We start from the raw sequence: 24,049 nt of genomic DNA on the forward strand, positions 1-24,049 counted from the left end.
CCACTTACTAAACTTTCATCACTTATGATTCGGCCAGAAGATCCCACACAGGAAATGCAATGACAGAGCCGGCTGCATTCAGAGAGCGGGATGCGGCTGAAAGCTCTTCAGCAAATCCTTAATACTCCGCTGAAGATCCAAAGGGAAACAAAGCTAAGATGCTTTAATTAGAAAAAGATCTGCACTAATTCACCAGGCTTCTGTTTTTTTGAGGATTAACAGTGAAGCGAGCGTGAAAGACAAATGTCCCAGGAAAGCTGGAAACATTTGCAAGTAAAGATGTTTTGGAAATTCCCCGGTCAAGTTAAGCCAGATGTGTAGTCGACTGCTGGTCAGTGTCAGCTGTTTCTATCTTAAAGGTCTGGGATATGGAGGACAAGAAGCAGTCACTGTTTCTCACTACATATTAAATCTCCACACATTCTTTTTTTATTTGGAAAAGTCTACATTACAATTTTACTGTAAGGGTGAATCACATCGTGTGCATTTAAAACAGAAAGTTATGCAGTGTGTTTTTGAGAGCCACTTCAGTCTCTTACACTGGTTTCCTTTTATAACAATAAGATTTGAGGGGGGGAAGAGAGAATAAAGACGGAGCTGTTTGATGAAATAAAATAATACAGGTCACATTACATCCTGACTCATTCTTACAAGCAAATCAACTAAAACCTGACCTTAAAGGTTTAATGTACTCAGTCCACCTGGTCCTGATCTGGTCAAATTTTTATTTTTCGGACCTTGAAGGAAAACGACAGCCTTTATAGATTTAATTTATTATTCCTTCCCACTCATCAACGGTGCAGCATCACCTGCACAATTTGGCACAAATGTCCAATTTGGACTCAAGGATGAACTGATTAGATTTTGGTGGTTAAAGGTCAAAGGTCAAGGTCAACCACAAGGAGGTGATTCTAGTTTTTATATACAATATACTATCTATCTGTCTGTCCAATAAGACGTGATCTGTTGTCTCCTTTGAGGGAGTGCTGCGGTTTGTCTCGTGCGCATCTCTAGCGCGAGGAGAAGAACGTACATGGGTCCGTCGATACACGTCACTGACGCACACATGAAGAGGGAGGGGTGATTAGCGTGACGACACGCCAGCAGTTAAACGTCACTATTTCCGCACTCAATTCCTGGCAGCACCGGTGTTTCACAACTCGGCCCCCGAGGAGTCAGACACTACACACTGCAATCTTGGACAAATAAGGTAAACAATGAAATCAAAACTGAACTCATGGGCTTTTTTTCCTTTAACTGACTGGAAATCTGAAATCTCTGGCATGAATAAAAGCAGTTTCACACGCTGAATAAAATATTCATATTCAATATTCATTAATTATCAGTTCATTAATTAAGCAATAGCGGTAGAGTGCGACATCACTCCCTCTCGTGTGATATTTCGTTTATACTCCAGTTCTACGAGCGTCACATTAGTTAAATAAGCAACAACAGATAACGATTAGTTTGTTTATTTCATCATTCATGTGTCTACGCCAACACAAATAGTTCCGGAACTGGACTGTTGCTAAGCAAACAAGTAAACGTTACCTCAAGTGTGCGCTGAAGTATCCAGGCCTCTCCCCTTCATCCTCTTCTGGCGACCAGGACTTTATTTAATTCAAATGTCATTTCTGGAAATATTTTCATCTTTGCAAAGTTTGTTACAATCTAAGACAGATAACGACCGTTAATGTGACGCTGATTGACGGTTAAGCGGAGTGATACATGTACCTACAAGTCTGTCAGCGCTCGTGGAAAGTCTCTCCTCCAATCAAATTCATTGGTCGGAACTAACTGTTGTAACAAAATATTACAAATCTATGAGCGAACAAAACATTAAGAAGTGTGTCCTCTTCAGGTTTGCACATGATCAACAACAGGTGTGTGATTTTAATCTCCATATCCGTCCAGTCTTCACCCGTCCATCCCGCGCAGGGGAGGTGATTCTCTGGCCTCCTGGTACAAGGAGGTATCACTCCGTCTTGAACTTCCGGGACGCAAAACAGACTCCTGGTGACTGTCAGAGCGTGAATCACGGACGCAGATAGGACTGACTCAAGGGTCAGCTTGAGCTGTGGTGTGCATTCCCCACTGTTTATTCAACTGTTGTGGTTTTGAGACATTTTGTTCTGTATATATCAAGACATTTCACTGCTCTTCAGCAGTACACTGTGGAAATTGGCTCTGAGCTGTTGTGTGCTGAGTTCTGCTTGCCTATTATTTTTTGTGTGTTTGTCTGTGTATACCCTGGCACTGAGAATTGGTATGAGGTATCATAATGACATTGCTGCAATTCAGGAAGGAGATATTGTGACCATATTTCCTGCAACTTGGCTGGTTGGTGGAGGAAACAACTATAAGGTGGTAATTCTTGTTTTTAATCTTTATCTCAAAGCATCTAAGGAGGTTAGAAATCTGTGGCTGTGAACCACTCTCCTGATTTGGGGATTTTCTGTTCATCATAATCACAATGTCTCTCTTGGATAAAATTCATCAACAGATTTATAGGAACTTGCAAGGTGGATGACAGCGTACCCGTGCATGGCTAGAGGAGCTGACAGCTGCACACCTTCTCAGGCATCTGTGTGTATTTCAGGTACATGTTTTGTTATATTCACAACTAGTTTATTTTCATACAGAAACAGAAAAGCTCAAAAATAAACTGGAAATGGAAACAAGTCTCCAAATATGGATACGCTGGCTTTAAGTCCGTAATGAGAAGTTTTGAACACAGACTGGCTGAATACTTGGATTCCTCTCAAACATCAGGCTTTCCAGTGTGAATTCCTCCTTGTTTATTATTCTGCTGGACTTCAGTTTCAGTAAATGTTATCATTATAAAGTGCTATTCTGTGAGCATATTTTAGCAGAGTTTATTTCAGACCGTGGAGCTGCTGACATCCTGATCTGTATAATTCACACTCTGTCAGAATGTATAAACATTGGTCCATTTAAGCATATAATCTGCAGAAACCACAGATAAAGAATATAAAATCTATAAAAAAAAATATGCCTGTGAAGCTCCGCTGCTGGACTCCACCAGTCCACGCCTAATACACACTTGTTGAAAACTTAATTAAGTCATTCATCTGTGATGACAGACTGATCTGCAGCTGTGCGGCCAGCCTCCCTGCACGCTGCTGCATAACCTGATTTGGGAAAGGACGGAAGGAAGTGGAGTGAAAAAAGGATTAGACTGAGAGAGGGAGAGGAAACTGAGACAAAGAGAAGACGGGAAATCAGAAGTCAGCTGTGAGTCACTTGGTCGTGTGTGTGGAACATTTCATCCTGTAGTGTAGCATGGATTAATGTGATAAATGAGGGTATGCTGACAAACCAACATCCAACTACAGGAGTAAAGGAAAGAGTTTATGGGTATACGTAGATGAATACTGACAAGAAAGTCCAGTTGGAAAGGCTGAACATATCAAAATAAACTGATGGTACTGATCAGCCCAGACCTTTGGAGGTGGTCCAGGGGAATCCAATCCAGCAATTTGAGATGAATAATGAGAGCCATAGGTTCTACTCATTGAACGAGTGAGCAAAAGAGAGAGAGTGAGATTGATTTGTGTATTTTAGCCCTAAAGTTGTGACGTGACACCACCATAACACTCTGATTATCTTACCGCTTGCATTTCAAAGACCAACAAACAGGCCTGAAAAATAACAACAATAGGCCACAATATACTATTATATACTAAACATGCAGTAAAAGTTGACATGAAGCAACAGATTCCCTCATTTAGCATCATCATCATCATCATCATCATCATCATCATCATCAGAACAGTTGCTTAGCCAACTACTTATAACAATATGCAACAGTAAGATCAAACCAACAACAAAATGAAATAGTATTCCTGCCTGTTTGAAGTTCATTCTGCGTCTGAACGTTACATCAAACTCTTGCAGAACGACCTCTGCATCAATTCCAACATCATGATGGATTTTGATCAGTGTTCGACATCTGCCGTGTCAACGCTGGGCGGCACCTTGACACAGCTGTGAAGTTCGTCATCAAAGCTTTCGCAGACTTTCTTAGAGAGCTGTACAAGTTCACTCTTACCCAAACGCAGAAGTTGATCCCTGATGATTCACTATAGAGAAACACTGAAGCCAGCAGCTACACCACTTATTACTGAGGTCCCATCTCAAGCTTGAGTCACACACAGAAAGTTGTTCAGGCCATTTGATCCAAACACATTTTCAACTGCATCTGTGATTGATTGTGTATTGAAATACTTGACGTTGGCAACGCTCAAAGGAAGCGCTCTTTTACTGTGCAGTCGGCTCTAGGTGCCTGTCCATGTGACCTCTGTTCTCACTTCACCTGTCTGTTGGGACTCCAGTCACCTGTGGCTCTATGCCTGAAGAGGAATCCCCATTCCCCTCTTCACCGCCTGCAGCGAGTCACGGCCCAATCCCTTTCCCCAACAACGGTTCTACCCCTGGACACTTCCCCTCTCCGTCATTCTGCCCTCGGCCCTGAGCCTTTTCTTCCCCCATCAACTTCCCCTTGCTCCATAATTACAATAAAGAACTTATTTCACCTTTTACCTCTGGTTTTTGTGCTTTGCTTCGCGAGTTCAGAATGACTAAAAGCCTTCTGATGCTGTTTTATCGTGGCCATGGAAAGCATCTTATTTAGTTTCTAATTACAGTATAATTTTGTATATTTTAGATCTAACACAGAATTAAACAAGGTTTTTAATCACAGCATGAATTAGGTTTATGGTGTCTAATTAGGGTTTACTGTCTAATACAGAACATATTGTTACTAGTTTTTTAAAAAGGTTGGGTTGTGAAAACTTAATGAGATCAGCTCCAAATGTGCTCTATCCAACTGCTGAGAAGACGGTTCAATTACAAAGCTCTGATTTGTCAACTGTTTCCTCGGCAGCAGGACGTCCGAGTGTGATTCAAAGGCTGTGAGAAAATGAAATAAAAGAATACAAGCAGATAAAAATCATCAGCAATTTTTTTTCTTGCTCATGGACTCCTTGGCAGCTGCTGAGGATTATTTATTATTTACACTCAAAGTTTCCCATCAGTCCAGGAATCTGGACCCCTTTCTGTTTCCTCTCCTGGAGACATTGATCATGAATCACATTGCCTCGCTGTCTTGGGCCATTTGTAGCAGATGCTTTCGATACAGAAGCCAAAAATCCAGATCTGTGTAACTAAACCCCAACACTATTTTTCAGCGGTCACTGAGTCATACCATTTCAGTGAGCCAGAACACAGCGCAGTAGCTGTTGGGTGACGACACACTGATGATCTCTGGGTCTGCACATATAAAAGTGAGCAGCCTCCCAGTGTTCACTTCAGTGCAGGCGAGACCACCGTAACAATTATCTGCAGGGTACAAACATCAGGCAAATCTGGATGGATAAGGCTGAGCCACGGACATAAGGTTAGTAGCAGATAGAAAGGAAGGTGTGTCTGACCTTTCGTTTCTAGACCCGTTTTGTCATTTACAGCTGCTTTGAACAAATTAATTAATAACAGTATATCTGTAATAAATGCAGATATGGTGATGAGGCAATTTCTGCTGTCTAAGCCATGGACAGTCTCAAACAAAAATGTAATAAGTAAAAAACAAAATAGGCAGAATTTCTCACTATATATTACACAATACGTCAAGAGGGAAAGTAGATCGCTGAGCCGCTCTACGATGGTATCTGTTTCTCGTAGGTGATGAAATGTGTCTCATTTCAGCATGAATTTATAAGGGAGGCAGAGGTATTCATCGAAATATTTAATACTGAGATAACATTTTCAAACAGGAATGCAGGAACTGTGTTCTTCCAAAGTTATGCAGCACAGTTTTTCCATGCTTTTATTACACCATATCTCTACTACTGTAAACACCTTGTTCATCCAACAGGCTGTCTCGTTCCTATTGGCTCAAATTAGGGTCAAAGTGATTTCCAGCTGCTAAAGTGATGTTCACAAATAATTCTATAGCTGTAAATCAATGTTTGTAAACCTGTAAAATAAAGCTACAGTGTAGGAAAAAACAGAGAGATGGATACAGAGCAGCAATTAATCAAAGCTGCAATAATGAAAGATTATCTGTACCGGCAGAGTGCAAATTATACTATGACACTAAGGGGAGATCAACTATTTCTCCGGGGTGAAAGGGAACCCACTACAGTCCAGGATTGTGCTTCAATGAACTGAGATCCATATTGATGTCAAAACGTATCTCTATAATAATCCTCCATTGTCCCACTGCACATGACTGCGAACCAGTGTGTGCTAAAATTAAATCAAATATGACATTTTATATTGGTAATGAAATGACAAGTCAACATTGGAAATGAAAGGATGCATTAGCTAACAGTAGTTTGATAAACCGTAACTGTAAATTACTGTAACTGTAAGTGAAGTGTATTTAACAAGCTACATAATGAGCTACTGCTACAACACTTAGCCTATAGTCTTTGTGTGACACATGGCAGCAGAGACTTAAGGACAGAGCCGCGACACTTAGACACGAGACACTTAGAAATGGTACAGTCCAATTTAAGGATGACACAATTATATGAGTCCATGTCCCTCTCTCCCTTTCTTCTTACTGTAATTTCTGTATTATACATGAACCTTGTCTGGTTGCTTATGTTGACCCTGTTTTTTTGTCATTCACAGTTTCCAATGGCTGTGAATGCATCAGACTGGTTGGTCCCAACTGTGGGCCCAGAGTTGGACCCCTGCAGTAACTACACTGAAGCTTGGCTGTGGCTGTCCTCCCTGCAGCCGGCCTTCCTGGGTTTGATCAGTGTGATGGGGCTGTTGGGGAACAGCCTGGTTCTCTGTGTGTTCTGCCTGCAGAGGAAACCCTGCACTGTGGCTGATGTCTACCTGGGGAACCTGGCGGCTGCTGACCTCGTCATGATCTCCTGCCTCCCCTTCTGGGCTGTCACCATCGCACAAGGCTACCAGTGGGACTTCGGAGAGATCCTTTGTAAGCTAGTCAACGTGGTCATCTCTATGAACTACATCTGCAGTGTTCTGTTCCTCATGCTGGTTAGTATGGACCGCTACTTGGCTCTGGTGAAGCCCCTGTGCTCTAGCCGTCTGAGGAGAGCTGCCTGGGCCAAGCGTATCTGCCTGGGGATCTGGATCCTGGGCTTCCTCTTCAGTCTGCCCATCCTGCTCTTCCGCACAGTGACATACGTAAAGGATGCCGGTGTGGATGCCTGCATTCTCGACTACCCCCACCCAGCATGGAGCTTACACCACAACATCAGCAGGAACGTGATGGGTTTTCTAATTCCCGTTCTGGTAGTGGTTTACTGCACTCGTCACATCGTGGCTGCTCTGAACGACCGGGGAGCCAGTGGACTCCCTGGGGTGAGGGCAGAGAGGAAGGCTGCCTACCTGGTTCTGGCCGTGCTGGCCGTCTTTCTCTTCTGTTGGACACCACACCAGGTGATGCTTTTTCTTGACACTCTGGATTACTTCGAGGTCACGCCCGGGTGCCTATGGGGACATGTCCTGGACATTGGCATACAACTGTCCACATATCTGGGGTACAGCAACAGTGCTCTTAACCCCTTCCTGTTTGTCATTGTGGGGCAACATTTTAGGAGAAAGGCAAAGGAGGTGTTTGGAAAAACGTTGAACCCCTGGTCAAAAGACATGAGCTACCTGAGTGTGAGCTTCACTTCAGTGAACAGACTCAATGAAATACAGCATGTCAGTATTGAAAAACTGGAAATATCTTGACCATGACAACTACATCATGACCAGCTACTGTGGGGACTTAACACTGAAAATTAACACTGTACTACGATCACTTGATGAGAGTATTTTCCTGCAGTGATTATTAAGTTGATATGTGAAATTGTTAACAGTTAACAGTTGCTAACTTACACATTGAGCAGACACAGAGAGGCATTAGCATTAATTTTGAGTCTTGTTTGCATCCATCTGGTAAATGTAATCATGTGCACAAACTGCTGTTTTCGTTGACTCTTTTTGTTGGTGCTCCTGGAACAGCGCATACAGGCAGAGCTGCTAAAACAACACGGTAAGCCTAGAGCAGTTATCATTTTCAAAATGCACAGCTTTGGTTTGCATAGCTTGGTCCTAATTATTAGTGAAATTATTCAATATTGGTAAATGTCAAGGTATTAATCATGAGCATCAATGCTCCCTGATATTGATACTCTCTGGGTCTTTGTTTTGCCGGCGGAAGTCAGTCATATTGTTTTCGGGTTGTCTGTCTGTTCATACGTACGTCTGTCTGTCAAAATCTTGTGGACACAATACCTCAGTAACGCTTTGACAGAACTTTTTAAGTACAATTTAGTACAAACATTCACTTGGACTCAAAGATGAAATGGTTAGATTTTAGTGGTCAAAGGTCAAAGGTCACACTTATTACTCAAGACTTTACACAGCAATTATGATTCACATAAATGGTTAATATTTTATATGATTCTGAATAAACAGGGACATAACCTGAAATTAGTCTGAGTGGCTGAGGCATACAACCGCAAGGCAATAGGTAATTCTAGTGTGTCTCTGTTTTCTGTTCACCACTTAGTGTCTAACTGTCAGCTGGTTGGCTCAGGGCAGCTAGTGTACAGTGGGCTTATCAGCGCTATCCTGCTGAAAACAGCTGCCTGTTGGACATTAGGTTGATGAGAGCTGAGTCATTAAATCAGAACAAAGAGAAGACACAAATGCTCTGTTGAACTGAGTGATGACTCTGTGGTTTGTTTGCGGGTGAAGGGTTGGGGTAATTATTTATGTCTTTTTATATAAAAAAAAATGCTGATTTGTGCAGCTCTATTTAAAACGTCTGGTGCATTGTTCCAAATTATTATTGTTGAGCTAATTACTGAAGCTTGTGTGCACATGTAATTCCTATAGGGGTTTATTAGCATTTATTAGCCCTGTGTCTGTACCTTATTGCCTTTGCCATTGTTTTGTTGATGCACTGAGAAATATTATCTTCAAAAGACTAACCCCATTTATGATGTATTTGATGCTAAATTACTACTGGCGAGTGCTGAAGATGAATCCCAATGTGATTTATGTGATCTTTCATTGTGTCTGAGCTTATTCTGTCTATCACTAATTGCATAATTATGAAGTCTAACTATACAAATGTGACTGAACTAAACAAAGGTCATATTGTTCCTAAAAGAAGCAAACATCCGATTGTCTTACTGCATTAGTTGTTAGTCATTTTTCAATCAATGTGTGTTTTTTTGGCACAGAAGGTGGAATTAATGCAATTTATCCATGGTTTTCACAGTTTGCACTAAAGACATGCCCTATATATTAGATCTCATAACAAACCCCAACCTGCCTCAGAGCAGTTACACTATCACTCAGAAGATTAGACCCAAACAAAGTATAACTAAAGAAAAACAAAAATACATCAGAATAATATTGCACGCTCACAACACAAACTAGAGACATATTGTGCCCTAAACAGACACTATACTGTGGCAGACTACCTGACCACACTAACTGATAAGAACCTGAGAAAGACCATGTACAGAGTGAGCACCGTCTGGCAATAAACAAGGGCAGACACATTTATGTGTAGGTATGTGTGTATGTATGTATATGTGTGTATATGTATAACATTTATTAATTTTTTCCTTTTCTTTCCTTTTCTTTCTCTTCTTTTCTTTCTGAGATTTAAGTCAGAATTAAAAATAAATAAAGAAATAAAGAAAATCACACGTGGGCGTAATCCACTTCCGTAACGTACCGTTGGGAAAGTTACTCGGTTTTACTTTGAAAGTTTAGAGCGGAAATCAAAACTTTTTCTCCAGCTCGTTTGATTTGCATACCGAACGTGCGCCGTCGCCGACTTCCGCACTATATCAGTTGAACTGTAAACGTCGACAGCTCGTTCGTCCCGTTCGGTTTCTTTCGGCTGTCTTCGATAAGTTGTCACTCTTTGAACTGCCACAGCGGAACTCGTCACAAACCGCTGTGAGGACTCTGCGTGTGTTCAACTGAAAAGTTGAGTATAAACCCGGTACAAACTGGTTTTGTGTGACAATTTTTATACGTTAACTCCACGTAGATTTACACGAACCAGTTGTGTTCGTCGAGTTATGAGAAGATATCGCTTTAAAACTTTTTTTTTCTGTCTGTACCAGAGAGGGGAAACCATCCACCCGGCTTGAAATTCAAAGTGAGGCTGAGTAGTAACAACGTCAACAGTGTACCGTGTAGAGTAAACAGTTAAGTTAATATGTTTTCAACGTAACCGGGGAATACTTTAGTAAAATACCGGGAGCTAGCATCTCTACGTTTGTGTCGCATTTTGACTCAAACATTTGTGAGTCAGTTGGGCGAGACTCGGCTAATCCTGAGCAACACTAACAACCCTGTTGCTTTGTGTGTCACAGAAAAAGACTTAAAACTGTGCTTATATAATGTAAACACTGCACCAAGTTAACGTGAAAGACTACCTGTAACATAGCATGGATTTGTATGTTTTTCTTTAGCCTTACGATGACCCGACGGCAGCAAAGAGTGATGGTCCAAATAACGGCAAACAAAAGCGTTGCTTTGCTAGTTCACTCTCACATTATCACAAGAAGGATTTAAAACTTGGAACAGTTTTTATTTTTATTTTTTTACCACCATTAGAATACATTTGTCTTTGTAGTAAGACAGGCCATGTTCTGTTATCAGGAAACTGGTAAGAAAATTAGGGATGCACTAGTCTGACCTCTTCATACAAAACTTAAACCTGGTTTCACAAAGATATTTCAGACTGGTCTGTAAAGTTGATCCAGTCTAAATTCTGCTCATAGATAAGTCTGATGCAAGTCAGACCCTTTCTAAAACATAAAGACATACTAAATAAATGACACCTGAGCTGACCGGTAGCATCCGGCAGCAAAAAACAACATGGCTCACAATATGTGCTTTGCAAACACTAACTTATTTATATATATATATATATGGTTTTTTTTTTTTTAACCTCCTAAGACCCGAACTCTTGCATGGCGTGCATTTTTAATTTCTCTTTGCTATTTAGGCTGATTGGGACCTGAGAAAAATGATGTCCACATATGAGGACATTAGTTTTAAATTTCGATTACTGAGTGGCAGTATAATATCCTCATATGTGGTCACCAAGCCCTTGTTGAGAAAAAGTTAGTATTGTGGTCTTCTAGAGAACCCAAAATGTGAGGTCCACATATGTGGACGCCAGGTCCTAGGAGGTTAAGGTCAGTATGTGCCAATACTGATGATGTGAATTTCTAAAGAAAGTGAGGACAAAGCAAATTAAATTTATCAAAAAAAATCGAAGGTGGAGGAAAAAAACAGTTCTTCAAACCTGATAATGTTGAAGGTATTTCTAGTGAACTTGTTGTAAAAAATGTCTCCTGCATTATACTTTTTCCTGGATTCAGTTAAGATAAAATTATTCCGTACCACAATACCTTACCAATGAAAGACAAGGTTTGGCAATTTAATGATTGAATGATTCATGATTTGAAACAGAAATCCCTCTCTACATTTTAATGCACACATTTTTCCTCTATTGATGAAATTGCTAATGCCAATTATAAAATGTTACACATCAGCAAGGATATAGATAAATGGTTCAACCAAAAACTGTCGTTATGTAGTCAAATATCAATCATTGTTTTATATATTTAGCATTACGTTGGTGGGCTGAACTGTTGTCTGTGTTTGCACGGCAGCATGAGTCTTCGAGAAATCAGTGAGAACGTGAAGCTGGCCCGCGAATACGCCTTGCTGGGAAACTACAACTCGGCCAGTGTCCTTTATCATGGATTACTAGAACAAATCAAAAAGTATTTGTACACCGTGCGGGACAGCAGTTTTCAGCAGAGATGGCAGCAGGTAAATATGACATAAAAAAAAAAAAACAGTTCAAAAACCTATCAGATCATAATCAAGGGAATTTGGCTTTTCTGATGCGTGTGTTTGTTTCTCAGTTGTGGCAAGAAATTAGTGAAGAGAATCGACAGGTTCAGGATATAATGTCAACTCTGGAGAACTTTCAGCTGGACACGACGCCTGCTAAACCCAGTAACCACGATGATTGTGACATAAGGCCTGTACATGTGGAGCCGAGGTATGAGACTTGGTTCTTTATACACAATCTTAATTTTCTAACTTTCATCCATTTTCTTTCTTCACTGTTAAAATCTATTTTTATACCTTCTGAACTTTGTAGACCTCGTTCACTGTTCACCTTTGCCGTTCACCACTCTGTGGTCGGGGGTTGTATGAGCCGTTTGTCTGTGAACAATAGCCTGACACAGTCATATGATGGAGATTAGCAGACTTGAGTCCCTGATGTGAGTCTGGTTTGTTCCTGCTCTGCCCTGTGGAAAGGTGGCCTGTAAACCTCACACTGCCTCTTTGTTCGGTTGGTTGGGTCTTTTTTTGTTTTTCTTGCTGCATTAATACACTTGTTGAGTATTTCCTCAACAAGTGTTGTGTTGAAGTCTTTTAATCAGTTATTTATGGTGTTATATTATTTAAATAAGCTTTTACACTTCCAATGCCGCAATAAATATACCACAGACACATTCAGAAAATTATTGCCTTAGCCTTTCTAGTGTTGTTGTTGTTAGTCCAGTCCAAAGCTAGTTACAGCACTCATTAGTGCTCTGGCATGAGTAAAAGCACAGCCACACATATTGTGAGTAATATAATTGTTTGGAATGATAAAAATGCATGACTTGAAAGTTAATTTATATCAGGGATCATGTACAAAATACATTAATGGCAAAAAAGAGAACGATGCTCGTACCAGATTTAGCTACTTGCTCATTTCCATCTGCAGTTCCTGGACAGGTGAGCGGAACAGGAAACAGGAAAACACAGAGCAAAACCCAACATCACAACTGCAAATATGCCAACATCCTATAAATAACCATGCAGATATACACACACACACACACACATATACACAAAGGCACAATAACAACCTTGATGCAAAAATGCAAAACAGAATATTGTTATGTCCACACATCATGAATACACCATCGTCCCAAGCAGCCACAGGAACAAATTACTAGACTGTGAACTGGTGTTTTTATTTACAAAGTACTTTTCAACATGAGATGAGTGGATTGGACAAAGGCCAAAATAACAAACGAAACAAATCTCTATAGAAACAAAACATCAACATAACCTGCCCAAATATAACAAAACCAAAGTACATCAACTATAAAAAGGTACATGGATGTGCCAGGACGAAGACGTGGTTCTCTCCCCTTGCAGCTCAGACGTGCCATCTTGGTTCCTTATGTCTATGGCTGCACAATAAATCGAAATGTAATCGAATTCGCAATACGGCCAAATGCAATATCCAAATCGCGGGAGATGTAATTTTTTTTTGATGAAGATAAAATGAGTGTGTGTATTGTTAGAACCATAAGTGTTGTGGTGCTACAGCGAGCCAATCAGCTACAACTGCAGAAACTGCACCGATCACCAGCTTGTTCCTGGCACACACCTATTTACATACACTCACTCATGCACACGTCACGCCACCTTTCAAACCACAGTGAAAAACATAAGAAAAAAAGCACCATATGACCGCAGTCATATGAAAATATTGATTAGTCAGATTAATGCTGACAGGACTAATTACTTATAATCCATTGTTAATATCCCCATTTCCCTCTTTTCCTTTCCCAGACACTCTCCTTGTCCCGTCAGGCGGCCTACTAACCCCTATAAAGAAAGCAAGCCTCCAAACAACCGGCTGAGCGTGGCTGTGAGGGCCCAGCAGAGGCACTCGCCTCGGGGGGCCAACGGGGACAGAAGCAAAGTCTCCAAGGGCAAAGAAAAGAAGGAGGCAAAGGAAGCCACTGGCAAAACAAAGGAGGATAAGGTGAACGATTGTGAAAGAATGCACAACCTTCTCCGTCATTATATTAGAGAACATATAATCAGACACAACTATTTGCGTTGTTGATTAAACACTGTCCTCGTGCTGCTCCTTTGTACCCGCATCCATGCCGAGCCTGTCCTTCCAGTTTTTTGTGTGGGAGAAAACTGACCACGTGGGTTTCATTCAGGGAGCAGGGAACAGTGATCATGTGTTGTGTCTCCCTTTCAGAACAAAGCAGAAGTCCAGGAGAAGGAAGTGAAAAAGTTTGACGGGACAGGATATGACAAAGACCTTGTGGAAGCTCTGGAGAGAGATATTATATCTCAGAATCCAAACGTTAAATGGTATGTTTTTACAATTTAGTGTGTGAGAAGACATGAGCCTATATTCCTGTCATGTCGTGTATAAATTCCCATGCATGTCCCAGAACTGTCTCCGCACTCGACAAGAGATTAAATCATATAAATATATGAGCAGGAAAAAGACCTAGAGCCAAAAGCAGCCTGCCACATCTGCAGAAGTACTACATGATAACCAGCATCTGTTTAACCTGTTTCTGCAGGGACAACATCGCAGACTTGGAAGATGCAAAAAAACTGCTGAAAGAAGCGGTCGTGTTGCCCATGTGGATGCCAGCATTTTTCAAAGGCATACGAAGACCATGGAAGGTACCGACTGAGGAGATTTAATCTGACTTCTCTTGTTATATGTTTCACTCTAACATGGGACTCACGTCTTACCTCAGGGGGTGCTCATGGTCGGACCTCCGGGCACAGGGAAAACACTTTTGGCCAAAGCCGTCGCTACCGAATGCAGAACCACATTCTTCAACGTTTCCTCATCGACTCTCACCTCCAAGTACAGAGGGGAGTCTGAGAAGCTGGTTCGCCTCCTGTTTGAAATGGTGAGCTCACACGCGCGACATGTTTGGGTGTCATGGCTGTTCATGTTGTCGGGAGAGTATGTGTCCCCTTTGAGATTTCTCCTGGACTCAGTCGTTGTGTTTGTGCTCGTGCAGGCACGTTTTTACGCTCCCACTACAATCTTCATCGATGAAATTGACTCCATGTGCAGCCGCAGAGGGACGTCCGAGGAGCATGAGGCCAGCCGGAGAGTCAAGGCGGAGCTGCTGGTGCAGATGGATGGTACAACACCAGTGACGCCTCCTTATACACAAATGTATTTTCCCAGTGTTTTTGATATGTGTCAGCTGTTTTAACTGCAGTCACGTCTGATCGAAGCGTTAGTTTTCAGAGGCGTTCTCTGTCATTGCTGTCGCTCAGGTGTCGGTGGAGCATCAGAAAACGACGACCCGTCAAAGATGGTCATGGTCCTGGCTGCCACCAACTTCCCATGGGACATCGATGAGGCGCTGAGGAGACGGCTGGAGAAGAGGATCTACATCCCTCTGCCTTCAAGTACAGTCATTTCTCTCATTTACTCTAATTTACCTCTCTTACTGCCGTTCTCAAAACAGTTCATCATTCCCCCACACAAATCAGCATTTCTCATTGTGTTTGTACAAACTTCCTGTATCCGCACATAGTTCACGACCAAAGACGATTTCTCATTGTGATTTCTCATCTGACACGTGAAAACAGTTTGTACCTTCATCAGATAGAACGACAGACCTCTCACCCACGATGAAACTGTCCTGCTGCATCAGTGTTTTCAAATCACCTTAAACTTTCTTCAAATATAAATGAATTGCCTTTGTCTATTTTTCAACGCATAGTTCCATGTCTATCATTTTGCTTTCCTAAATTATGTTCTGTGACACATTTTCTTTTCTTTTTTTAAAAAACTCTTTCACAAATCCAAAAATTGTTCATACAAAATGCAAAGTGCCACATATTTGCTGCAAAACAAAACGCTGCACTGAATATAAACACATCTCAAAATCAAGTATTTGCATCCAATGCCAAACACTAAATGTTTGGATAAACCATGTTCTCAATCTAAAGCTCTTCTCTCTTCCATAGTGGTTCCATTGTGTCAGTCAGCATATTGTTTTCAGGTTGTCCGTCCGTCCCATTCTCATGGACACGATATCTCAGTAAAGCCTTGACTGAACACAAACATTCAGTAGGACTGTTATGAGAAATGCATGAACTGTTTTGAGAGCTGCATTAAGAGTTGTGAGTTGCATCAAAGCGATTCAGAAAAACTGTAACTGCACCCTTAATAACTGCAGAGTGTGGGATCAGGGGTTAGAGGTGCTCATCCCCCCCAAAAACCAAAGAGCTTCCTGGCTTCTCCACTTCACCGTGTCCTTTATGTTTGCAGCCAAGGGGCGAGTGGAGCTGCTCAGGATCAACCTGAAGGAACTGGAGCTGGCCGGCGATGTGAATTTGGACAAGATCGCGGACCAGATGGAGGGTTACTCAGGAGCCGACATCACCAACGTTTGCAGGTTAAACCGATCTTCAAAATAAAGTCGACTGTCTTCCCAGTAGCTTCTTTTACAAACAGCACAGAGACAAAACAACACATTTACACAGAATAAGATCTATGTCGTAGCTAAGAGATATACAATAGAGTAGATACAACAAGGCGCACTGGTAGAGCTTTCCTGAAAAACTGAAGGTCGGAAGGATTTCAGATGAGCACCATACAAGCGAGAGCTGAGAGATGCATGTGGTTTAAAGCCTCTACTGAAATCTGTGGTCACACTGGTTGAAATTAAACTGTTGTTCGATGCTGCAGGGACGCCTCTCTGATGGCCATGAGGCGAAGAATCGAGGGCCTCACACCAGAAGAGATCCGCAACATTTCCCGGGACGAGATGCACATGCCCACCACCATGGAGGACTTTGAGTCGGCTCTGAGGAAAGTGTCCAAATCTGTGTCTGCAGCCGACCTGGAGAAGTACGAGAAGTGGATCGAAGAGTTTGGGTCTTGCTGAAAAAAAAAAAAAAAAGGTGTGTGTGTGTGTGTGAGAGAGTGTGAGAGTGTGTGTGTGTATGTGTGTGTGTGTGTGGTTTCATGGTGGTGGCTGAGTATGTGTCTGAAGCAGTTAGGTGAAATATTACATCAGGTAAATAAGTAGAACCTCTTCCTGTCGAAAAATTATGTTTTGAAAATCTAGAAAAGTGAAAAAGGTGAAAAGTTGCAGATTTTTTCACTTTCACTGGAAATAAATTTCAATTGCAAAATGTTTCAAAACTCTCAAAACCAAGTTAATTGACCTTCTTAAGTGTCATATCAGTTGCTTTGTACCATCGTGTCTCACAATGAGATTCTTTGATTCTACAAACTGTCGTTCCTGTATTTGTTTTTGTTTTTTTGTCGATGCACTTAATTTTATGTGAAATTGACGCGTGTGGTTGTTTCGCATTTTTGTTGATGCAAATTTTTATGAACACAACACTAACAAGGTATTTCTATGAATAAATTTAACAAGTGTTTATGGATGTTAACAGTGTCTCACATGTAAGTTCATTTGTTGTGTCGGCTGCTGGATGGTATTTTGAGCCTTGTGACTGTTGTTGTTCTAGACATGATTTCATGGCTGTAGTTGGCCTGACATGGACTCACACAGAACCATACGATCATCCAGGCAGCTGTCAGTTTCTAGATGCTGCTGGTGTGAAAAGTAGTTGCAATATTTTTTGGGGCGTGACTGATAATCCTCGTTTTGAGTCGTGCTGTGTCTAAGGCGTCCAGATGAGCCGTGGGAGAAATCACTTGGTTGCAGGAAGTGGTGTGTGATTGGTTTGGCCTGTGGGTTTCAGATAGTGACCACACAGTTGAATGTACTTTTAACTCTTGATAAATAGGTGCATCAGTAATTTCCTCCTGTAAAAATATTTAATAGATTCACACCAATTCCACATTTTTGAGGCGATAATTGTATTATGATATATTGGCTTTTTTTTTTTTTTTTGCACATGAATACAAACATTGCAGTTATTAAAGAATTGTGACCGGGATGTGTACGGAGCTCATGGCACCGCAAAGCACTGCAACTTAAGAAAACACAAAACAAATTCAGAAAATATCTTCATCAATTAAACAACATGTGCTGCAAATACTCACAACACAACCCTCCAATCAAATTTCCTGGTCAGAATTGTTGTATATTATCATTTGGTGGTTTACAAATAAAATAGAATTGAATTGAATCACATTAGATGTCCGAGGGGAACCGTTAGATTACACACGTCCACATGGTCGTTCTGAAAACAAAATGTTCATGTTGTGCTCTCTCAGCTTGCACAAACACAATCAGACAATACAGAAATGTGACATGTCATCAGGTGATACACAGTCCAGCTGTAATTCATGGAGTTAATGCAGACAAACATCTCAAATTAAAAATATTGTTTGTTTTATTCTTCAGCAACACATCTGAATTCATGCCTGGCACATCGTTGGCCTTACAGGCTAATTCAGCACGTCTCTATTCAGTGCATCAGTTTGGACTTGGAGGCGTACACTTGACAGGTTGAGTTGTTTTGAGTCATCATGCAGTTTCCTAGTTTTAATGTATAACCTGCTGACAGAACAGCAAACTGCATTCACAAGCTACACTACACATGCACCTTTTGCTAACGCAGCACGTCATGCATCCTGCAGCTTAACTGAACCCTGGGGAGAGACGGAGAGAAAGTCTCAGCTGCTCTGAGTTTCACAAACTCACATGTTTTTTTGTTTGTTTTGGGTTTTTTTTTTTTTTTTACTTTATTTAAGCGTGACAATTAAGATCTGAAATAAAAAAAAAAAAAGAAGACACACTGACGCTTGCTGAGTTTTGAATTAATAAAACCCACAATATCCTGCCCCAGTCTGCTTTGGTCCCTCACACACAGCCTACTGGGACTGATCCTCATCTCAGTCACTCTGGTCTATAAATCATAAGATTTACCACACACACACAAAATAAAGAAAACATGAACATCCATGCAGGTTCAACTCCAGTTTACACTTTGAATTTCTGATCACGTCCTGTACAACCACTGTATTTTACATCGGTCCAGTTAAAGCAGGAATTTGTCTTTAATCTGTCTTCATTTAGAGTGCACTGACAATCTGAACAACCTCACTTTCACTCTCCGTTAATAAAAAAAAGAAAGTCACACACACAATTAACCAAAGTAGAATAAATTATAATCCCTGTCTTCAGTCATAGGATCCATAAAACAGTCACTGAGAAGAATGACAATCAACATCTGAACCTCAACTCTGGACGACAGGACTTCTCTTCAGTAGTGACATTCAGACCCAGTTTTAAAGTGGTGTGTGTGTGTGTGTGTGTGTGTGTGGGGGGGGGGCAATCACCCGATGTGCAGACACAAGCTTTATAATGAGACAATGACCTGCATCTTTTTTTTTTTAAGGTTGAAATATTACCTCACTTCATCAGAGCTGTCTGTGACGACAAACCATTATTGTCTGACAGATCCGCAGACACCACCTGGCTCATACTAAATAAACACATTTCCAATAAATTCACTTTAGTGCACTTGTTTCCTTCACCACTCAGCAGTGGGGCGCAGTTTTGGAAAATAACAATAATGTGAGAAAACCAATGAGACCTGTACAGAACTGCTACAGACAGAAAGTATTTTCAGTGAACAGAAAAACTCCAAATCACTGGATGCATCTGCTAAAATGTTCAGTTTGTTCCGATTCATTTGTTAAACTTGTTTTTCCTAAGCTAGTGACTGTTCTGGTGCGCGTTGCTAAGTTTTGGTGACATGATACAACAACGAAAAAAAAACAAACTTTGACAAAACTGTGTCGCTATGAAGCTTTTGATCTTCTGCTGCATATCACTTCCATTTTTTCCACTTTCAAGACGTGTCGTCAATGTCGGCTTATAAGACTAGGTCTACGGTTTGGGATGAAAGGATCAAGTGCTGACTTCCTGGAGTTGGGGCTGTTACTTTTATTCAAAATTCTAACTTTTGTTCTCAAATGTTGGACAAAAGTAAAAAAAAAAAACAAACTAAATAAACGAAAATAAACAGTTTGAATTAAACGTTAAGTGACTGAAGTAGTTTCCTCCACGAGTCCAGCAGTTCGAAAAAATTCACTACCAACTTGACCTACTGCATGTCCCACTGACCTACCAGTAGACAGCTGATGAATAAAAATGGAGGAGCCTGATGAGTGTGGAACCGTTTTGGGATCTCTGTATATCATCAACAAACACAGGGCGAGTGCTTTACTCTCCAGCCACAGCAAATCTGAGAACTCACCCTGTGCTGCAGCGGAGGCACCACAAATGAGGAGCAATGACTCTCACGTCCCACCCAGGACACAGAAGTGTAGAACTGTTCCTTTAAAAGCTTGGATCAGATGATCTTCATAAAGAGCTGTTGCTAAATGTTTCCAAAATATTTGGAAGAATAAGCCTCTTTGCTCTGGCGTGTTTTGGAGAAAAACAAAAAGTACTCGAGGTCATTGCTGATTAAAAAGTAACTTGTTACTGAGCTGGACAAGAAACAAAGTGCATCATCATTTGTGACTTAATAAAAGTGGCTTTTCACAAACTCTGCCTGACCAATCACAGCAAAGAGTTTGGTTGTCTATGCTCATTTCTTTTCTCTAATACTCACGTATGCTCTGATACTCTAATAACGAGTGGGACTTCACGTGACTGCTCTTAGCTGACATCACTGTAAACCACTCACTGTGATCATGTGACTAAATCAGAGGGATGTGAACTATCATTAAACCAGGAAACTGAGTTCAGTCAATCTGATGGCTTTAAAGCAACCCCCCCTGTTCGTGGCTTATGTGCGTAAATTGAAGTGAAATGCGAGTGATTAAAGTCTGAATATAAGCGAGGGACAAAACCAGGCCATGCTGAAACCCTAACATAGGAACCAAGGTTAAAGAATAAACAACAACAAACTGAAAACAAAGGTAGTGGTCGAGCCAATCCCCTTTCAGGGCTTCTTCTCTTCTCCCTCCGCTTCTATCTCTATGTTCTCCAGCAGAGTGTGTTTCTCATCCTCTGGGATCAGGGTGACGGGGTTTAGGTGAAAAATGTGCCTTTAAAAAAAAAACAAAAAAAAAGAGAGAGAGAAATATATAAGTATATATAAATATAAGAGTTATACAGAGATGTTGAAGACAATCAGGGACCAGCAATGCCCCACCAAAGGCTCCAACTGCCCCACCTGATTGTCCCGCTAAATAAAGCTCTGAGGGATTCACAGATTCGCCAAACTCACTTGTGTTCACACGCTGGGAAGAACATGTCCAAGATCTTGACTATGACGGCTGATCCCACGACGCCGATCACCACCACCCACATGACCAGGAAGAAGAGAGGCAGGGACTCGGAGCAGAAGCGCCTCAGACGCTCTCGCACCTTCTCCACCCACTGACACATGGCCTGAAGACCAAACGGATCATCATCATCATCATCATCATCTCATTTTAATTCAAACAAATCAGAAATAAAGAATAGAAAACATGTATACAAACATAATAATAGTAATGGGTGAAAATGGGAAACACCAATAAGCTTCAGAAGCTTGTGAGTAGGAGTCGAGTCACTGCATGTACAAAATATAATTTCAGCCACAAAAGACCTAAATCCCAAAACCCTGAAAGGAATAACTAAATAAAACAAAACATCTATCCCATCAGTCCATACATCAATCCATCAGCAATAAATGGTAGATAAAAAATAACTAGCTAAAAATAGGAGCTCAGTAGAGCAACCAGCTCTTAAGACTCCAGCCTTTCAGGGAACACAAATTCAAATATAAATATAGATATTTAAATATATTCAGAGCAGCAGGGAAACAGAGCGGCTCGGTAGACGAGGGCTCGGCACTCTGCTGCATCATGTTGGTTGAAAGCCATGTCAGTGCATTCCCCCCAGTAAACTGATCTTCCTGTGTTTGTTCCCAGTGACTCCGCCCCTGAAACACTGTGAATGTCATCAAGCAGCTCTCACATCAGACTCTACTTACAGAGTAAGATGATATAAATTCTTTGGGTGGAGTTTCCATCTGAATCTGATCCGGCTGGCTCGGTCGGTCATCGAGTCCGTCGTCGTATCTGACATCATACAGCAGGTCGGGGTCCATGCGCAGAGGAGTCTCTGGGAGCTTCCCAGGAGCTGCCGTCTCCTCCTGGGTGGTCTCTGTGTGCTTCAGGGGGTACTGGCTGGTGGTGTGAGAGATCAGCTGATCTTCATCTGATTTTAAAAAAAGAAAGAAAAAAAAAAGAAAGTGTAAAAGATAAGAAAATAATATCACCTTGTGCACCTGCTTAACAGTAATTAAGATCAGAAGAAGCACCATGTTTTCATACTTTTTCTGGGGCTTGGTGGATCAGTGACGACCACATCGTTCTCCCTGGGAACCCTGAAGATCTCACTGTGTCCAATGGGGTAGATATTGGTGAACTGAGCCAACTTCTGGAAATCTGGGCTCATCAGTAGCTTCACCTCACACATGTCAGGCTGCTGGACCTAAATGTTCAAACCCCAATGGTGTGAAATCATATTCAAATATTACTTTGTTTTGCATATGATATTACTGTAGTTGATTAGCCATGTAGTAAAAAAGCAAAAATAAAACAAAGCGTACTGCAGTAACATGAAGGATGATGATGTTGGCTACCATCAGTACATACATACATTTCAATAGTTTTTTCAACACACTCTCTCAGCAACTGGAACCAAGTTTCAAAACAAAGCATGTACCTCTTTGCCCTCCATCTCTATTACTTCACTGAACACCTGCAGAGCCACCACCTCCTCTGAGTCGCTGTATAGCCGGTTCTGGCTCACCATCACCCGGGTGACAGTGGACACCAAGTCCCCAGATTCAAACTCACTGCTTCCATTGATGCTGTCCACTGGGGGGAAAAAAAAACACACAAATCGACTTCAGTTTCTACACAACTAAGAATTTATCCCTCAATTAAACAACAGTAACTCATTTTAAAAAATTGATTATTAATTAAACATTCCAGTTCTTAATCAAGTAAACTTCCAACAGCAAATTATTATTGTCATTTGAGAGACATACACTTTAAAGCACTGACAATATAATGACGTGATATAGATAAAGGAGAACGTCATTGAATTTTTAAAGGTAGTAATAGTTCAGCAGATAACTGCATATTTCAGGGAAATCTTTCAAATGTGGGTACAAGTGCTAAGCTTGGCACAAATCCTCCTTGGAACGGGGGATGTTGGGTCTCTCTCCAGGACACAGTGCCTAGTTATGCAGTGCCATCAGCTGTTTCCTGGTGTAAACAGGAAACAGCCAGTGCAAACACCACGAGATTATGTGTGCCCATAGAGCACATGTAGGTGAGACACACCGATAGAGAAAGAGAGAAACAATTCAACACTGAGCAGGAGCTGTTGTAACAGGCTGCCATTCCTGCTGCGCCATCTTGGAAAAAAAAAAAGTGCTTGTATCCTCATTTCAAAAATGATTACAGTTATCTGCTGCACTATAACAAAAATAATTGATTTGTAACAGGTGAACTGTTTAAATTATGGTTTAATACTTGTACTAATCATAACCGGTGAACATCTTACTGATGTGATGAATACTCACAGAGAAGTGCTTGACAGTTGAACCTGGTGACCCCTGACAGTTCCACTGGGATGTCATTGACCAACACCTGCTCCTCACCCACCGATATGTTTAAATTTATCTGAAAGATCAAACGACAGTGTTGAGGCTTGGCTGATTTGTTGGATTTCGAAATCCATGGAAAAGGACACACCTTAGTCTGGACCTTTGCTTATTAAGTGGACTTATACTGTGCACCTGTAAGTTGTTGGAGTCTTGCAACTGCGTGTCCGCCAAAGTCCCTGCTGTCACGTTGATCAGGATGTTTTCCTATAGGCATCAATAATTAAAAATCACATAAAAAGAAAAAACAAAGAGACGTGGGGGTTAACACCATCATGTCTGCCAGTCAGGATATGACTCGATCAGTAAGCTAACGCTATGCTAACGTCAACATCATCATATTGGCTCAATGTTTGCCGTCGCTTTGGGTCTTACCGTATTCAGCTGCCCGGGTGACGACTCTGTGGACGTTACTAAGGCAAAAAGAACAAACACAAGACAAACCGCTGGCCCTGTCATTTCTATTTTGTGGCGACTTAACTTAACAGCGGCGAGATAGCTACAACAAAAACATTGAGCAAGACATATGAACTGCGCATGCGTGCGGGATATCCCA

At 41.3% G+C, this 24,049-nt stretch overlaps 3 protein-coding genes and 1 long non-coding RNA gene across 8 annotated transcripts; 3 read left to right on the forward strand and 1 right to left on the reverse strand.

The window, feature by feature from the left end:
- Positions 1–748: 748 nt before the first annotated feature.
- Positions 749–4,562, forward strand: LOC147817519 (uncharacterized). Its single transcript, XR_015436305.1, has 2 exons — positions 749–1,210; positions 1,862–4,562. It is a non-coding gene; the product is annotated as an uncharacterized LOC147817519 (long non-coding RNA).
- A 709-nt stretch (positions 4,563–5,271) lies between these two features.
- On the forward strand, positions 5,272–8,815 carry LOC111645255 (B2 bradykinin receptor). The gene is made up of 2 exons (XM_023394378.2): positions 5,272–5,419; positions 6,658–8,815. The coding sequence occupies exon 2, from the start codon at positions 6,664–6,666 to the stop codon at positions 7,735–7,737; it is 1,074 nt and encodes a 357-aa protein (XP_023250146.1). The 5' UTR covers positions 5,272–5,419; positions 6,658–6,663; the 3' UTR covers positions 7,738–8,815.
- Positions 8,816–9,860: 1,045 nt separating this feature from the next.
- Positions 9,861–17,292, forward strand: katna1 (katanin p60 (ATPase containing) subunit A 1). Of its 5 annotated transcripts, none has more exons than XM_023394369.2 (12): positions 9,882–9,999; positions 10,140–10,174; positions 11,703–11,865; positions 11,961–12,100; positions 13,678–13,873; positions 14,102–14,217; positions 14,436–14,541; positions 14,619–14,777; positions 14,892–15,018; positions 15,157–15,291; positions 16,160–16,286; positions 16,580–17,292. In XM_023394369.2, exons 3-12 carry the CDS (start codon positions 11,704–11,706, stop codon positions 16,776–16,778), a joined length of 1,467 nt encoding a protein of 488 aa, XP_023250137.1. In that variant the 5' UTR covers positions 9,882–9,999; positions 10,140–10,174; position 11,703; the 3' UTR covers positions 16,779–17,292. The 5 variants fall into 5 exon arrangements, with proteins under 5 accessions (XP_023250136.1, XP_023250137.1, XP_023250135.1 ...); XM_023394367.2 differs by having other exon boundaries at positions 9,883–9,999; positions 10,140–10,223; XM_023394368.2 differs by lacking the exon at positions 10,140–10,174 and having other exon boundaries at positions 9,861–9,999.
- Positions 17,293–18,181: 889 nt separating this feature from the next.
- ginm1 (glycoprotein integral membrane 1) lies at positions 18,182–24,027 on the reverse strand. The gene is made up of 8 exons (XM_023394371.2): positions 23,869–24,027; positions 23,629–23,700; positions 23,413–23,512; positions 22,545–22,699; positions 22,151–22,310; positions 21,808–22,034; positions 21,058–21,221; positions 18,182–20,875 (listed from the first exon to the last, which is right to left on the reverse strand). The coding sequence occupies exons 1-8, from the start codon at positions 23,950–23,952 to the stop codon at positions 20,770–20,772; spliced, it is 1,068 nt and encodes a 355-aa protein (XP_023250139.1). The 5' UTR covers positions 23,953–24,027; the 3' UTR covers positions 18,182–20,769.
- Positions 24,028–24,049: the final 22 nt, after the last annotated feature.

This window comes from Seriola lalandi, unplaced genomic scaffold (assembly GCF_002814215.2).
Source record: "Seriola lalandi dorsalis isolate HSWRI2012SDOR001 ecotype SW California unplaced genomic scaffold, Sedor1 jcf7180002054947, whole genome shotgun sequence".
In the NCBI taxonomy this organism is placed as follows: domain Eukaryota; kingdom Metazoa; phylum Chordata; class Actinopteri; order Carangiformes; family Carangidae; genus Seriola; species Seriola lalandi.

Coding starts and splice junctions, on each gene's coding strand:
- katna1 (XM_023394368.2), top strand. CDS start 11,704: ATGAGTCTTCGAGAAATCAGTGAGAACGTGAAGCTGGCCCGCGAATAC. Junction 13,874..14,101: donor GCAAAACAAAGGAGGATAAG/GTGAACGATTGT, acceptor TCTCCCTTTCAG/AACAAAGCAGAAGTCCAGGA. Junction 14,542..14,618: donor GCATACGAAGACCATGGAAG/GTACCGACTGAG, acceptor GTCTTACCTCAG/GGGGTGCTCATGGTCGGACC.
- ginm1 (XM_023394371.2), bottom strand. CDS start 23,952: ATGACAGGGCCAGCGGTTTGTCTTGTGTTTGTTCTTTTTGCCTTAGTA. Junction 23,701..23,868: donor CACCCGGGCAGCTGAATACG/GTAAGACCCAAA, acceptor TGATGCCTATAG/GAAAACATCCTGATCAACGT. Junction 20,876..21,057: donor TTCCCAGCGTGTGAACACAA/GTGAGTTTGGCG, acceptor TTTTTTTTAAAG/GCACATTTTTCACCTAAACC.
- LOC111645255 (XM_023394378.2), top strand. CDS start 6,664: ATGGCTGTGAATGCATCAGACTGGTTGGTCCCAACTGTGGGCCCAGAG.